The following is a 14,493-nucleotide window of genomic DNA, read 5'->3' as shown; positions in this document are numbered from 1 at the left end:
GATATTTAAGAAAATACAATAGTGTTTTGAATCTTTGTTTTTTCTTATTTTTGATATAATTTATTCTGTTTTTCACTTTGAACGTGATAAGCAGAGGATCACCATCAGCTTTGGAGGTTTTATTTGATGGGGAACATATTTGGGTTGGTTGAGGAAATCACCATTGATAAGCACCAAGATTGAGAGTTTTATGCTGTTAAATTGGCTGAACTTTGGGCAGAGATCTGCTTTTGATGCTGTGGATTGTTGCATGCATGGAATTACATTGTTGTATTAAAGGGATGGCTGAGGAGTCAGTTGGTGGTCCACTCATATTATATAATGTACTCACTCTTTGGTTAAATGATGGACGGTGGGAGCTCAGTGGTTAAGACTCTAAATCGGAAGTTGAAATACCACAACCACCAAGCTGCCACAGATGGGCCCTTGACCAAGGCCCTTAACACTCAATTCACTTTAATTAGTGGCTACAGATCCGTTTGACCAGCTTTATCTCTCTAAGCTGGTTTGATAATGAAATTCTACACATGATTCACTTGAGGAATAATTCACTCAATGATTTATTGTTATTAGAACAAAATGAACAACGGGTGAAGCATGTTACTGGTATCACCCTGAAAAAGTACTTTCTAAAGTGTTCTATTTCACTTGCATTAGGGGGATATACTAACTGGCCAACAATTTTGTGTTATTAGGGATGGACAATTGATATCTGTTTATACTAGTAAAAACTCTTGTTACTAAATAAAAAATGTTAAAAGTTTTACATTTAACTGTATTTATTTATTTATTTATTTATTTATTTATTTATTTATTTATTTATTTATTCAATTTCAGAATGTGTATTGCTTTCTAGATTGTTTTTTATTACTAAATTTTGTAAAACATTTGTACAATGTATAATTATCGTATTCTTTATTTTGTCCATACCATTCATACCCTTTAATATACCCTCCTTTCTCTTTTTTAACGTTTTCAATTAATTAATGAATTTTATATTAATTTCTCAGGTACACAGTTGTGATTTTCGTTCTAGGAAAATCAAAACTCGTATTCACACCTGCGTTCATGCTATAATAAATGAATCATATTGATGACTATGGCTACATGAGCTATAATCTATAAAAAAAAAAAACACACACATTCTCTTATCCAATAGATACCATTAGATAATAATTCCAATAACTGAAATTGCCCAAATAATGAAACTTAATTTGGAAAAGAATTTCGTTACAATGCAAACCAGGAATGACAATAAAAAATCAGCAAGTTTCTCTTTTTCACTCTTTCTCTTTCTCTCTCAGACGAACATCGGCTCCATCTTGGCAGCGGTGAACCCGTATAAGCAGATCACGGGCCTGTTTGATCTCTCAGCAGTAGAGTTGTATAGTCGACATCACCTCGGCGAACTCCCGCCTCACATCTTCGCCGTAGCCAATGAGAGCTACCGATGCCTCTGGAAAAGACACGACAGCCAATGTGTGCTTATAAGGTATGTTTTTATTCAAACACGCAATCTGACAGCACACGGGAACTTTTCTGGTCGGCAGAATTGCATACAAATGTCTAATACTTCACATCCTGCAATAGGAATTAGGAGCGGACAGAGATTCAATCGATCATAATGCAAAGCTGAGATATAGTACAGTTCATTACGATGTAGAGAAGCAGTATGTAGTATAATTATGTTCAGGTAGAATTAAAATAGTATGGTGTAGTAGATTCTACAGTAAATTGTATTAAAACTAGTATTGTGTAGCATATAAGGTATAGACCATGAGATGATTATTATAATGGGTTTTAGATTATTAAAATGGGTAAAGAATAAAACAGGTATATTTTCATCCATCCACCCATCCATGTAATATATTAAAAATGAGAGGCTCAAATCTCAGTTCTGGAGCATAACAGAATAAAACTAAGTGGACTTTCTGCACAGTGAATTTAATAAAGAGAAAAAACACAAAGGCTTACTGTTTTTTTATGGGGCAAACAAATTTACATTCAACTTTATCACATTTACACCATTTAAGAGGTCTTAACACACACAAAAAAAAACTAAATGCTCGAAAAAAAAAAAGCTCCAAAACTGAGATAAAGTATTACCTATTATTAATGTATCATCCATACTACATATTGTAGTTTACTACAGTGTTAATAACGAATAGTAGAATTGTATGGCATAGACCAAAAAACGTATAGGGAATTGTTTTGATGGAAATGTATTAATAAAAATATAATTATTGATTATAAAATGAAGTAAAATGTTAATACAGTACAGTACTGTATATATAAAATAGCATTTTCTGGGGTGGCGTCCGCTTATCGTTTTTTCGTTTATCGCGGGCGGTTTTGGAACGACACCACCACGATAAACGGGGGATTACTGTATATTACAGTAGTATATTTTTAATTTATTTAGTAGCTCAACTGTTTTTTAAAATAACTGTTTTTGAAAATTATTGATATTTTCAGATTTTTACCAAATTACTACCATGCGTTAAAGGGGCGAGACTAACACAAGGGTCTATTTCCCTTCATTCATTCATGCTCTGAAGCTGTGATATAGTATAGTGTTATAATATTATCATATTAAGTTTTGTTATTTTTTTACAGATACATTTTTTACAGTATGCCTCCGAACAAAGGGGGAAATTTATCTGTATCTATTTATTTATTCCCTTCAGAGTTACAGTACCTCATCCAAAAATGTGGTCCATGTGCTAGCAGTAACTGGATTTGTACCTAATTCATTCTATTTGTGTAGCACTTTTAACCAAGAACATTGTCTTAAAGCAGCTTTACACAGATAATGTGGTAATAAATAATGAATAAGATGTACTTTATAAGTGTAAGTTTGTCCCTGATGAATAAGCCAGTGGCGACTGTGGTGAAGTGAAAAACTCCCTGAGATGCATAAGGGAGAAACCTTGAGAGGAACCAGACTCAAGAGGAAACCCGTCCTCATCTGGGTGGCACCGAATGTACGTTTATTACAGCTAAGCGATGTTGAGGTGCAGTGATGGAGATTAGAAGCAAACTGTAGTCCTGAGTCAGTGTAGCAGACTGTTGGCATTAACTACAGTCCAAATCCAAATCCTCAAAGCTCCTGTTCTTACTACGTAATTTCAAGGATCCCCCGGCCGTTGAGAAACATCCCCAGCTGCACAGAGTCGCCTCCAATCGAAGAAAACACAAAATGTTATGTTGTTGGCTTGTGGCTCAGATGTTGTGTTTTAGCAACAAGTGAAATCTATTAAAAGCTATTTGTTGTGTTATAATTTTATTAGCTCTTGAGGCCTGAAAGCCGAGTTTCATTACTTCTTTTTCATTACTTCTGCTCCCCGAAGTGCCTCAGGGATAACAACTAACACTAACAACATCACTGGACAAATAAAACTTATGCCTGATAAATGCCTGTGTGTGTTTTGTGTGTAGTGGTGAGAGCGGCGCTGGTAAAACTGAGAGCACTAAACTTCTTCTGCAGTTCCTGTCTGTGATGAGCCAGAACTCAGCGGGTGCTCCGGAGAAAACCGCCTGCGTAGAGCAAGCCATCGTCCAGAGCAGGTCATCAGATAAACACATGATAAATGCAGATGAACACTTGTTAGCATGAATACAGATGTGATATGCAGGAAGAATATAAATCAAAAGTTGCACATAGAATACAAACAAATGCAATAAATGTAAATGTAAAAGCCAAATGCTAATTAATTCGCTTTATATATGCGCTCGATATGCAAATTCACTTCCTTTTTTTTTCTGCCCATTTTGCTATCCCCAGTCCGATCATGGAAGCTTTTGGAAACGCCAAGACAGTTTACAACAACAACTCCAGTCGCTTTGGAAAGTTCATCCAACTTCATTTCTGTCAGAGTGGAAACATCCAAGGAGGCTGCATCGTCGACTGTATCCTACTCACCTACACATTAACACTATAAAACATATATATACGTGTATACTTTATTTTAGTTAGAAGCAGCATCCATTGTATTTTTATCTGAAGTATAATCCTGAAGCTTTATGTACATATATACCTATGTATATAATCTATTAAATCATTAGAACACCATGGAAACATCAGGATGTACTTACACAGTAGTCATTGTCCAAAATTAAAGAAATTTTTCCTTAACCTTTCTTCATCTAGATTTGCTTGAAAAGGTAACTCAAGCAGCCTTTTATTTCCCTGATAGGGCAAATGACCACTAAATGACCACTAAATCCCCATGTTTGAGGTATGTATAATTCCCACTAAGAGTAAAAGTCACTAAGAATCTAAACTTGATTTTTGTTTTCAGAACCGTGTGGTGAGACAGAACCCCGGAGAGAGAAACTATCACATCTTCTACGCTTTGCTGGCCGGTGCTGATGTGGGGCAAAAAGGTGGATCAGCATAGCAACACACAACTACACACACAATATATTATACACACTGTTCAGTCTAATCAGCTGATCGACCTTTGGTGCAGAAACGTATTTTCTGGCCGAACCTCCGGAGCTGTTTCACTACCTGAATCAGTCTGGATGCGTGAAGGACCGCAACCTGGATGATAAGAAGCTCTATGACAGCGTCATGGTGAGATAGACATCAGACTTTCAGTGGTTTTTATGATGCTCAGAGATGCAGTTTTTAAGGATTTCGTAATGCACATGTGAATGTGGTTGCCAGATTGATAAAGAACACGAAAGTGCTGTCAATTCTATGCAGGTTACTTCCGCAAATAAAGGAACCAACATGTTCTTTTTCTTGTTGCTAATGGAATATCATCAAGATGACTCATTTATCCCCATTTCAGAAACATGTTTAACATAAAAGTTCATTCACAGTTCCATTTCTTGACCATCAGTCTTTGTTTAAAGGTACACTAATGTACTGGCGAATGAAACATATTAAAGGTACACAGTTTACGACCCAAAACTCACACTCATACACACATTCTGTCAATGGTTCATCTCTCTTTTTCTCTGGTTTTAGGAAGCTCTGAAGGTGCTGGAGTTTAGTGAGGAGGAGATCAGAGACATGTTCAAGCTGCTGTCTGGAGTCCTGCAGATGGGCAACATTGAGTTTATGACAGCTGGGGGCGCTCAGATCACCACCAAGCAGGGTGTGAACATTACCTCCACGTTACCTCCACATTAGACTGAGAAAAATCTGAAGGATGATACAGGAAATGTACTTATTTTGAGTAGAAATGAGTTAAATATGTTGAAGATGTCAAACTAATGTTGTGATTATATTAAAATATTATGGCTTGATGCCTTAAAATGACCGAAATATCAAATAAAACATTACCGCAGAAGTATAATTTATAATTTAGAACATTTTAATCCATATTCATTTTTATTATTAGGATTATAATGATTGTTATAATAACTATTATTATCACTATTATGCCAAGCAATTGTTTAAGTTATTGGTTTTATGGTATCAAGCAAAATCAAGTGAAAGGGTTTGAATCTCTTTAACCCCTTTGTATGAAGAACAACAAGAGAATCATGGTTTTTGTTTTTCTCTATATAGTGGTCACTAACGTCAGTGAGCTTCTGGGTCTGGACTCGTTCCAGCTGTCCGAAGTGATGACTCAGCGTTCTATGATCCTGAGGGGAGAAGAGATCTGCTCTCCGCTCACTATAGAACAGGTACAACACATTAAACAAAATGAAATGACAAACAAACACACTTTCGGCGTGAGGAAACGTCAGAAAAATGTGTATATCAACTTTAATTACTCATAAATGATTTCCAATCAGTGGCCAAATATGCTGCAACAGCATAAACCCTGATCAGATACATTCAAAATCCTGCTTCTGCATATTTGCAGCAACATTCCTTCATGAACACACACACACACACACACACACACACACACACACACACACACACACACACACACACACAACTCAGTCATTACACGTTCTCCTTTTATCACTTCCTTCTCACGATGATCAGGCGATAGATTCACGGGATTCGGTTGCCATGGCGCTGTACTCTCAGTGCTTCTCCTGGATCATCATGCGGATCAACCGGAAGATCAACGGCCGAGACAATTTCAAATCCATTGGCATTCTCGACATCTTCGGCTTCGAGAATTTCGAGGTGAGCCCGCAGACATACGCACGCACGCATTTAAATGGAGTGTATATTACAAATATTACTTGTTGTAGTAACAAACTAATGTCACACACACATACAAAACAACAATACACGACAGTCATGTATACAAACAGGGGCGATAAATGACAGGTGGAATGTCTGACACACGTCTCATCCACTCATTCTGCAGGTGAACCGCTTCGAGCAGTTCAACATCAACTACGCCAATGAGAAGCTGCAGGAGTATTTTAACAAACACATTTTCTCTCTGGAGCAGCTCGAGTACAACAGGTAAAGATTTATACATGTTTCCACACACAGTGCAGGTGTATATATATATATATATATAGGTATATATTTCATATAACCACATGCCCTGAACTCCCATACCATCAGAGATGCAGCTTTTTGAACTGAGTGCTGATAAAAAGCCAGATGGATGGTGGTCCCTCTACTCTTTAGTCCGGAGGACGTGGTTTTCATGGGTTTCAAAAAGAAATTAAAATTTTGAATTATCTGGCAGACAGAAGTTTTTTTTTTTTATTATTATATCTTGTAAAATATAAAATACCTTTTTTGTTGAAATTTATTTGATATAAACCATCCTCTTTCCTTGAAGGGTGCCAATAATTTTAGAACTTTTTTAATATATCAACTACAAAAAAAATGTGATTATGATCATAGCTATAGCATGAACGTAACATAGTGTTTATAAAGAAATCTTGTGTATATGTGTGTGTGTGTGTGTGTGTGTGTGTGTGTGTGTGTGTGTGTGTGTGTGTGTGTGTGTGTGTGTATACAGGGAGGGAATTCGTTGGGAAGCCATAGACTGGATGGACAATGCAGAATGTCTGGATCTGATTGAGAAGGTAAATGATAAAATACACACTTCCACATTTCATTTCAGTTTAGCTGAAAATCTTTTTGTAAATATTGATGGGCAATTCATAATTTCTGTAAGTCATTTGGAAAGTGAGGGTTTGTGCTGTTTAAACAACATGAAGATGAATGAGTGTGTGTTTGTAGAAACTGGGCATGTTGGCACTGGTTAATGAGGAGAGCCGCTTCCCTAAAGGCACTGATTTCACTCTGCTGGAGAAACTGCACAGCCGGCATGCGGTGAGTTTCTTTCTTTCTTTCTTTCTCACACACACACACACACACACACACACACACACACACACACACACACACACACACACACACACACACACACACACACATGGACATACATGTTAAATAGATAGCTTTGGATTGTGCCAAACCAGATGGAAGTGTTTAATGTTGTTTCCTTTCTTTAGACAAACCCATACTACGTGAAGCCTCGACTGGCAGATCATCAGTTTGGTATAAAGCACTATGCTGGAGAGGTGGGACTCTGACTCTCTCTCTCTCTCTCTCTCTCTCTCTCTCTCTCTCTCTCTCTCTCTCTCTCTCTCTCTCTCTCTCTGTCTCTCTCTCTCTCTCTCTCTCTCTGTCTCTCTCTATCTCTCTCTCTCTCTCTCTCTCTCTGTCTCTCTCTATCTCTGTATTTGATTGAAGGCTTTATATATTCTAACGTTGTACAACCTCCATTTATATCTATCACATCAGGTGAATGTGTGCTTCCCACTGGCAAACATTTCACATTGAATCAAGATTAAATCAAGTGAAACTCACTTAGAATAAACGTTTTGGCAAATAGTAGCTGTTGCTGTGAGTTTTTTGTGTTATTCGAGTTCCTTTGTTTAAAAATTTTAATGATAAAACTTAATATTTGTCATCTTGCCTTTTTTTTTTTTTTTTTTTTTTTTTTTACATTTATGGCACTTTGCCAGATGCCCTTATCCAGAGTGATGTACAATTATTGTATTTATATAAACGAGTACTTAAGGGCCTTGCACAAGGGCCCAACATTGGTAACTTGGTGGTGCTGGGATTTAAACTCATGACCTTTCCCCTAGTAACGTTTTTACTATTTTGTCCCTCTTATACCAACAGTTATACTGTTATACTCTAGAGACAGAATTCACTGCTGCTTTCAGACTTTTACTGTAAGTGAAAATTTAACCTGTACGAGTTTATTTTCATATAGCTACGGCAAGAAGATAAAATTCTCCATTATTTGTGCAGAAATAAGAAGGACCGTATTTTAAACTTTATGTTATAAACACTTAATGTTGAGTTGAGCAGGAATTATTTTCAGGTAAGCCACTGAGGTGTCAAGTCAAATCAAGGAGTTCCTATTGTGATTTCAACTCTATATACAGTAGCTGATGCAGTACACAGTGAAATTAGATGTTTATTCCGAACCTTGGTGCTACATCAAACAACATAGAGCAACATCACCTGACATGCAGCTACATACAGAACACAGAGCTAAGGTCTGAAGTAGGTTGTCCTTGCCATGTAAAGTGCCTGATGTGCAAACAGTGCAAGACAAAAAAGTGTGTGTTCTGTGTATTTATGTTGTAAATTGACTACAAACAATACGAATGTTTTAGCCCCCTTAAAATTCCTTCTCTCAGTTTCCAAAGTGGCATTCCACTTGGTGGTCATTATCTCCCAAGATGTGAAACTACATCCATATTCATGACCATTCATGACAATGACTATACATGACTCTCATAAACAGCCTTTCTAAAACAAAAAGTGTCACACAAATGTAAATCAGTGTATTGTTTTAAATGAATGAACCTATGAATGGGATGGTTTTCACAACTGTGTTGTAACAAAGACGCTGGTCTACACAATCCATGAAACAAATTTCTCATTGTCTTTCAAGGACTTCAAGGATTTCAAAGACGATTTTCTTACAAAACAACTTGATTATCTCAAAAAATGCAAACGTGTGCATGCATGTTACTCACATATTATTGTAGCAGAACTATATAGTGTAACCGTACAAACACACACACACACACACACACACACACACACACACACACACACACTTAACTGTGTGTGACAAAACTGTTCGTCCTGAACTCAACACACACTCATTACTCATCTCAGATTCATTCCACCGATATATTTATATTTAATCTTATTATAATGTTTACATGCTGTTCTGCGTCTCTCGACCGCTGCTCTTGCGGTTTTTGCGATTTTCTATTTTGTGTGTTTTGTGTATACGTCGATGCACTTTATGTGGGGAGGACACTTACTGTAGTCCTTAGCTTTGTGTTCTGTTACGTAGCTCTACGTGGTGTGATGTTGCTCTATGTTGTTTAATGTTGCACCAGGGTTCTGGAGAAACATCTAATTTCACTGTGTACTGCGTCTATATGGTAGAAATGACAATAAAAGCTTCTTGACTTCTCAAACAGATCTCAAAACATCTCCAGGATCGCAGAAAGGTATCAGACCTAAGTGAGTTAATAGATGTTAAACATTGTTCCCTCACCACAGTGAAAGTTGCTAAAATGTCACAATTTAGTAAAGTAAAGGTGTTAGTGAGAGACAGCTCAAATTTTTCTTTTATTCTTAATGTCTTTGAACGTTTTTCCTCTGTTTATGGATTTGCATCATCTCTGCAGGTTTTGTATGACGTGAGAGGCATCTTGGAGAAGAACAGAGATACATTTAGAGACGATATCCTGAACATGCTGAAGGACAGCAGGTTTGAGTTCTGCACAATACACGTAAATTATACAAGCAATGAATCATGTCATGATTATGTATATCATTTTGTTTGTGTGTGTGTGTGTGTGTGTGTGTGTGTGTATGTGTGTGTGTGTGTGTGTGTGTGTGTGTGTGTGTGTGTGTGGCAGGCTGGACTTCATCTATGACCTGTTTGAGCAAGTGGGCAGCAGGAATAATGAAGAAACCCTGAAGATGGGCACTGCCCGGAAGAAACCCACTGTGAGCTCCCAGTTTAGAGTGAGTGCTCCTGTTCCTTCTCCACAGTTCTCCAAGAGAAAAACGTAGATGGTCCTTTATTTTATAAAGTTTGCATATATGTGTATGGTAAAAGACAAAGTAGATGTCAAAAGTCCAACATAGGTTCTTCCAGGAAGACGCAGGCATCATAATCACAAAACGAAATGGTGTTTCAAATCAAATCTTCAGATATAAAATGATCCAGATAAAAAATGGTGACTGGTTCTGGTTAGTTCTTGTTCGGATCCGATTGTGTGTGTGTGGTTTTATGTGACTGGTTTTCTCTCCTGTCACTCAGGACTCTCTGCACTCTTTAATGGCCACTCTCAGTGTGTCCAACCCCTTCTTCGTGCGCTGCATCAAACCCAACATGGACAAGGTGAGACATAGGAGATTGCTGAAGAACGTTTTGACCCCTTTTTAATGTCATTTATTCATTCGTTTTAAAAAAACTTTTACTAAAAGTTAAAAATTTTACTGGGAATTGTGCAGCAGATGCTCCAAATTTACAGACTTTTTTTTAGATTGATGTTGTTACGGTGAAGTTCGAAATCAAGTGGTATTTTTATATTTAGCATTCAGAGAAGAAGTCCGAAGTGCGAAATTTTGCTAAAAGCTCTTAGGAAACATAACAAGCTATGATTTTGAATAAACCTTGAATCACCTGAATCATTACTTTTTTTATTACCTCCATAGACCCCAAACAGGTTTGACCCAGAGGTGGTTCTGAATCAGCTGCGCTACTCAGGAATGTTGGAGACGGTGAAGATCCGGCGTGCGGGCTTTCCTGTCAGACGCACTTTCAAAGATTTCTTGAGCAGGTACTGAGTTTAGTAAAAATGTAAAAACAGTATGTATAATCTCAGACAGTTTATTCACTTGCAGCTTCCTCCTACATTTGAAGGTATAAGATTATTCTGAAGGAAGGCGGGAAAACAGGGGCGGCTGATGTCGATGAGAAAAAGAGGTGCACTGACCTGCTCACCAAAAACGACCACACCAAGAAAGACTGGCAGCTCGGGAAGACCAAGGTGAAGAACCTTCGTCTCTTTCTTCTGCTTACTTTTACCAGTTTCTGGTTTAATGCGTGAGGGATTCACTCGGAGACTTTCTCCTCCCACTTGTAGGTGTTTATGAAGGAGTCTCTGGAGCAGAGACTGGAGAAGGAGCGAGACGAGGTGCGACGTAAAGCCGGTCTGATCATCCGAGCTCACCTGCTCTCTTACATAGCGAGGTGTGTGTTTCTATAGATTCACACAGATTAATGCTGGGATCTAAAATACAAAACCCTTAAAATCTTAATTGTTTAAAATGAAATAGAAAATAGAATAAATGAAATATCTAACATCTAATATTTAACACTACAATATTCTAATATTTGAGTTTTTTTTATTTTATTATTGAATATTAAACAAGAATAATAGCATCAAATATGCAATATTAATTAGGGTTTTGTAAAAGACTAATTGCCTTATTATTTTGAACATTTATGAGCAATAGGCATTGTTTTGTTTTTATTAAATATGATTACAAAATAGAATAAAATATGAAAAAAAAATGTTGACTTGTTATTAATGTTGCGGAAATTAATATAAATGATTATTATTTAAACATTAAAAAAAACAATAATACTCTTTTTCTCATACTGTATAAAGAGTGTTTATTTTTAATATTTTTAATAATAATAAATAAATAGTGTAATGATAAATAGTGTAAATAGTTAATGGGGACCTTAAAGGCAAATACAAAATATAAAATATCTGTATTTTAATGCATTATTCTGTATTATTATTTAATAAATTATTTTAAATAAATTATCATATTATATACGATTTCATTGATAACGTTTATTTGTTTATAAATGCACACCTATAAAAACGTGAGAATGTCGGCAGCTCCTCACTGTTTATATTTCCTCAGGAAGTAAAACTCACATGTCCTCTCATTCCAGGAAGCCACTTTAAAAAAAAGCTCTGTCCAGCATTGTGACCATCCAGAAGAACTACAGAGCGCATTTCTACCGCCGACGTTTCGTACGCAAACGCTCGGCCGCGCTCGTCCTGCAGAGGTGCCGACGTGGGCAGGGTGGCCGGGGCAGGTTGTCGCAAACTCCGAGATGACAAGGAAGAAAGAGGAGAGGAGAGAGGAGAGAAAAGGAAGAAAGAGGAAGAAGAGGAAAAAGAAGAGCTGGATGAGAACAGGTAAAAGGAGGAGATGAAGAAAAAGAAGAGGATGAAGCAGCAGAAGGTCCTCAGGTGAGCAGGAGGAGATTATATATCTATAAATGCTAAACTTACCTGAAAGATGCAGTGAATTGTATGTCTTACACGGTTTCTATTCAGCTGTCTGTGGAGGAGCAGAGACGTCAGATGGAGGAGATCCTGAGGCTGGAACGGGAGATCGAGCGGCTGCAGAAGCAGAGGGAGGACGGCGTGTCTCAGCTGTGTGAGAGCTCAAGGCAGGAGCTGAGGCTCCGTCGTCATGCCGAGGCTCTGCGGCTAAAAAAGCAGGCGTCCCGTGTCGCCACTCAGTTGCTTGACCTGCAGAGCTTCGCTGGCATTCAACCTGAGCAGAAGGCCCCCGAGGCATCGGCTTTGCCGACTGCGTCTGAAAGTTCGTCGCAGTGGAGGGTCGAGTCTCGCTGTCTGTTTCCCTCCTCCGGCTGAGGGGCCTCCTGATCAGGAGATCTTAGCCACACTGCCTCCACCTCCACCCGCCTTTGCTGAAGGCACGTTGCCGTCCTCTTCACCTGCTGCTGGCTCCTGCTCCAACTGCCCCTGCACCTCCTCCTTCCCCTTCTCCTCCTCCAACCGTCCCTGCACCTCCTCCCCCTCCTCCTCCTCCTCCCCCACCTCCTCCTCCACCTCCTCCTCCTCCACCACTCCCAGGAGAGCCGGCACAGGTGAACGAGGACATCTCCAAACCAGAGGGAGAGAAGGGCGTGTCCAAGCCTGTAGAGCATGAGAAAGAGGAGAAAAAGGCAGATGAGGAAGAGGGTGAGGCAGCAGATCGGGGCAGCAGGCTGACCGAAACCGAGGAGCCAATTTACCATCTTCCGCTGGACACAGAGTCCGACTATGATCAGGACGAGCTGGAGGACGGTCAGAGCAGCAACGCCGCAAATGACCTGGAGCATGCGCGCAAGTCCACCTGCACCAACGCCAGTCAGGAGTCATATAATCGCAGCTCAGATTCGGTACCACACACATACGTTTCTACATGCATACATACAAATCTACACAGAACATTTATTTATTTATTATTTATTACATATACATTGACACAGAAAAATATATATATATATATATATATATATATATTTTTTTTTTTTGCAATTCCCAGCTCAACTGCCCAAAAATAACAGCTTGGTGGTGCTTAGGATTGAACCTCTAATGTTTTTTTTAAATAAGGGCTCAGAAATAATCAGTAGCACATAGTGGTTGTGAACCAAGTTTTTTGAAAATGTATTAAAAATGAAAAACTATATACTATATATGTATACTTTCCTTCCAGATGCACTGTATAAGTAAAAGTATGATAATAATAAGTATTATTATTATTATTATTATTATTATTATTCTAAATTTTTTATTTGTTATTATTATTATTAATTATTATTATTATTATTATTATTATTATTATATCATTATTTTTTTTATTTTGGTAATGGGCAATCTAGACTTTATACACACTTGATTTGGTGTAAACATTTTCTCTCTCTCTCTGTGTCAGTATGTGGAGAGTGATGAAGAACATGATGGTCTCGCTGACACAGATGAAGAGCTGTCAAACGGGAAAGGCAATGTTCTGAATGGTAACGGGCCTCCATACTTTCACAGCTACCTCTATATGAAAGGTGAGTGACTTTGCAGATGTTGTGTAGTAGGATATTGTGAAGTCAGACTTTTACTGCTTGAAAGCAAACACTCTCTCTCTCTCTCTCTCTCTCTCTCTCTCTCTCTCTCTCTCTCTCTCCTCTCTCTCTCTCTCTCTCTCTCGTGCTCTCTCTCTCTCTCTCTCTCTCTCGGTGCTCTCTCTCTCTCTCTCTTGCTCTCTCTTTCTCTCTCTCTCTCTCTCTCTCTCTCTCTCTCTCTCTCTCTCTCTCTCTCTCTCTCTCTCTCTCTCTCTCTCTCTCGTGCTCTCTCTCTCTCTCTCTCTCTCTCTCTCTCTCGTGCTCTCTCTCTCTCTCTCTTGCTCTCTCTTTCTCTCTCTCTCTCTCTCTCTCTCTCTCTCTCTCTCTCTCTCTCTCTCTCTCTCTCTCTCTGTAGCGGGTCTGATGATCCCGTGGCGAAAGCGCTGGTGTGTGCTGAAGGACGAGACGTTCATGTGGTTCCGCTCCAAGCAGGAGTCTCTGAAGTCAGGCTGGCTCTATAAGAAAGGCGGAGGACTTTCCACGCTCTCGCGCAGGAACTGGAAGATGCGTTGGTTTGTGCTGCGCGACTCCAAACTCATGTATTTCGAAAACGATAGCGAGGAGAAGCTCAAGGGCACCATCGACATTCGCTCAGCCAAGTAAGGAAACAGACTAGGCTTCT

The 14,493-nt window shown here is 38.6% G+C and overlaps 1 protein-coding gene across 1 annotated transcript in view; it reads left to right on the top strand.

The window, feature by feature from the left end:
• myo10l1 (myosin X, like 1) overlaps nt 1-14,493 on the top strand; it is a 39,523-nt gene that overhangs the window by 17,137 nt on the left and 7,893 nt on the right. Inside the window, 28 exon segments of the mRNA XM_083527542.1 lie at nt 1,305-1,492; nt 3,439-3,567; nt 3,785-3,909; nt 4,151-4,164; nt 4,302-4,386; nt 4,473-4,579; nt 4,979-5,108; nt 5,525-5,643; nt 5,954-6,100; nt 6,288-6,388; nt 6,900-6,966; nt 7,124-7,216; nt 7,399-7,467; nt 9,616-9,698; nt 9,850-9,958; nt 10,257-10,337; nt 10,655-10,779; nt 10,863-10,989; nt 11,086-11,193; nt 11,912-11,920; nt 11,923-12,054; nt 12,056-12,160; nt 12,163-12,213; nt 12,304-12,605; nt 12,607-12,721; nt 12,723-13,154; nt 13,691-13,814; nt 14,227-14,470. Coding sequence (XP_083383668.1) covers nt 1,305-1,492; nt 3,439-3,567; nt 3,785-3,909; nt 4,151-4,164; nt 4,302-4,386; nt 4,473-4,579; nt 4,979-5,108; nt 5,525-5,643; nt 5,954-6,100; nt 6,288-6,388; nt 6,900-6,966; nt 7,124-7,216; nt 7,399-7,467; nt 9,616-9,698; nt 9,850-9,958; nt 10,257-10,337; nt 10,655-10,779; nt 10,863-10,989; nt 11,086-11,193; nt 11,912-11,920; nt 11,923-12,054; nt 12,056-12,160; nt 12,163-12,213; nt 12,304-12,605; nt 12,607-12,721; nt 12,723-13,154; nt 13,691-13,814; nt 14,227-14,470 — 3,521 coding nt within the window.

The sequence above is a fragment of the Silurus aristotelis genome, assembly GCF_946808225.1.
Source record: "Silurus aristotelis genome assembly, chromosome: 2".
NCBI lineage: Eukaryota > Metazoa > Chordata > Actinopteri > Siluriformes > Siluridae > Silurus > Silurus aristotelis.
This window is presented reverse-complemented; position numbering and strand designations above follow the sequence as displayed.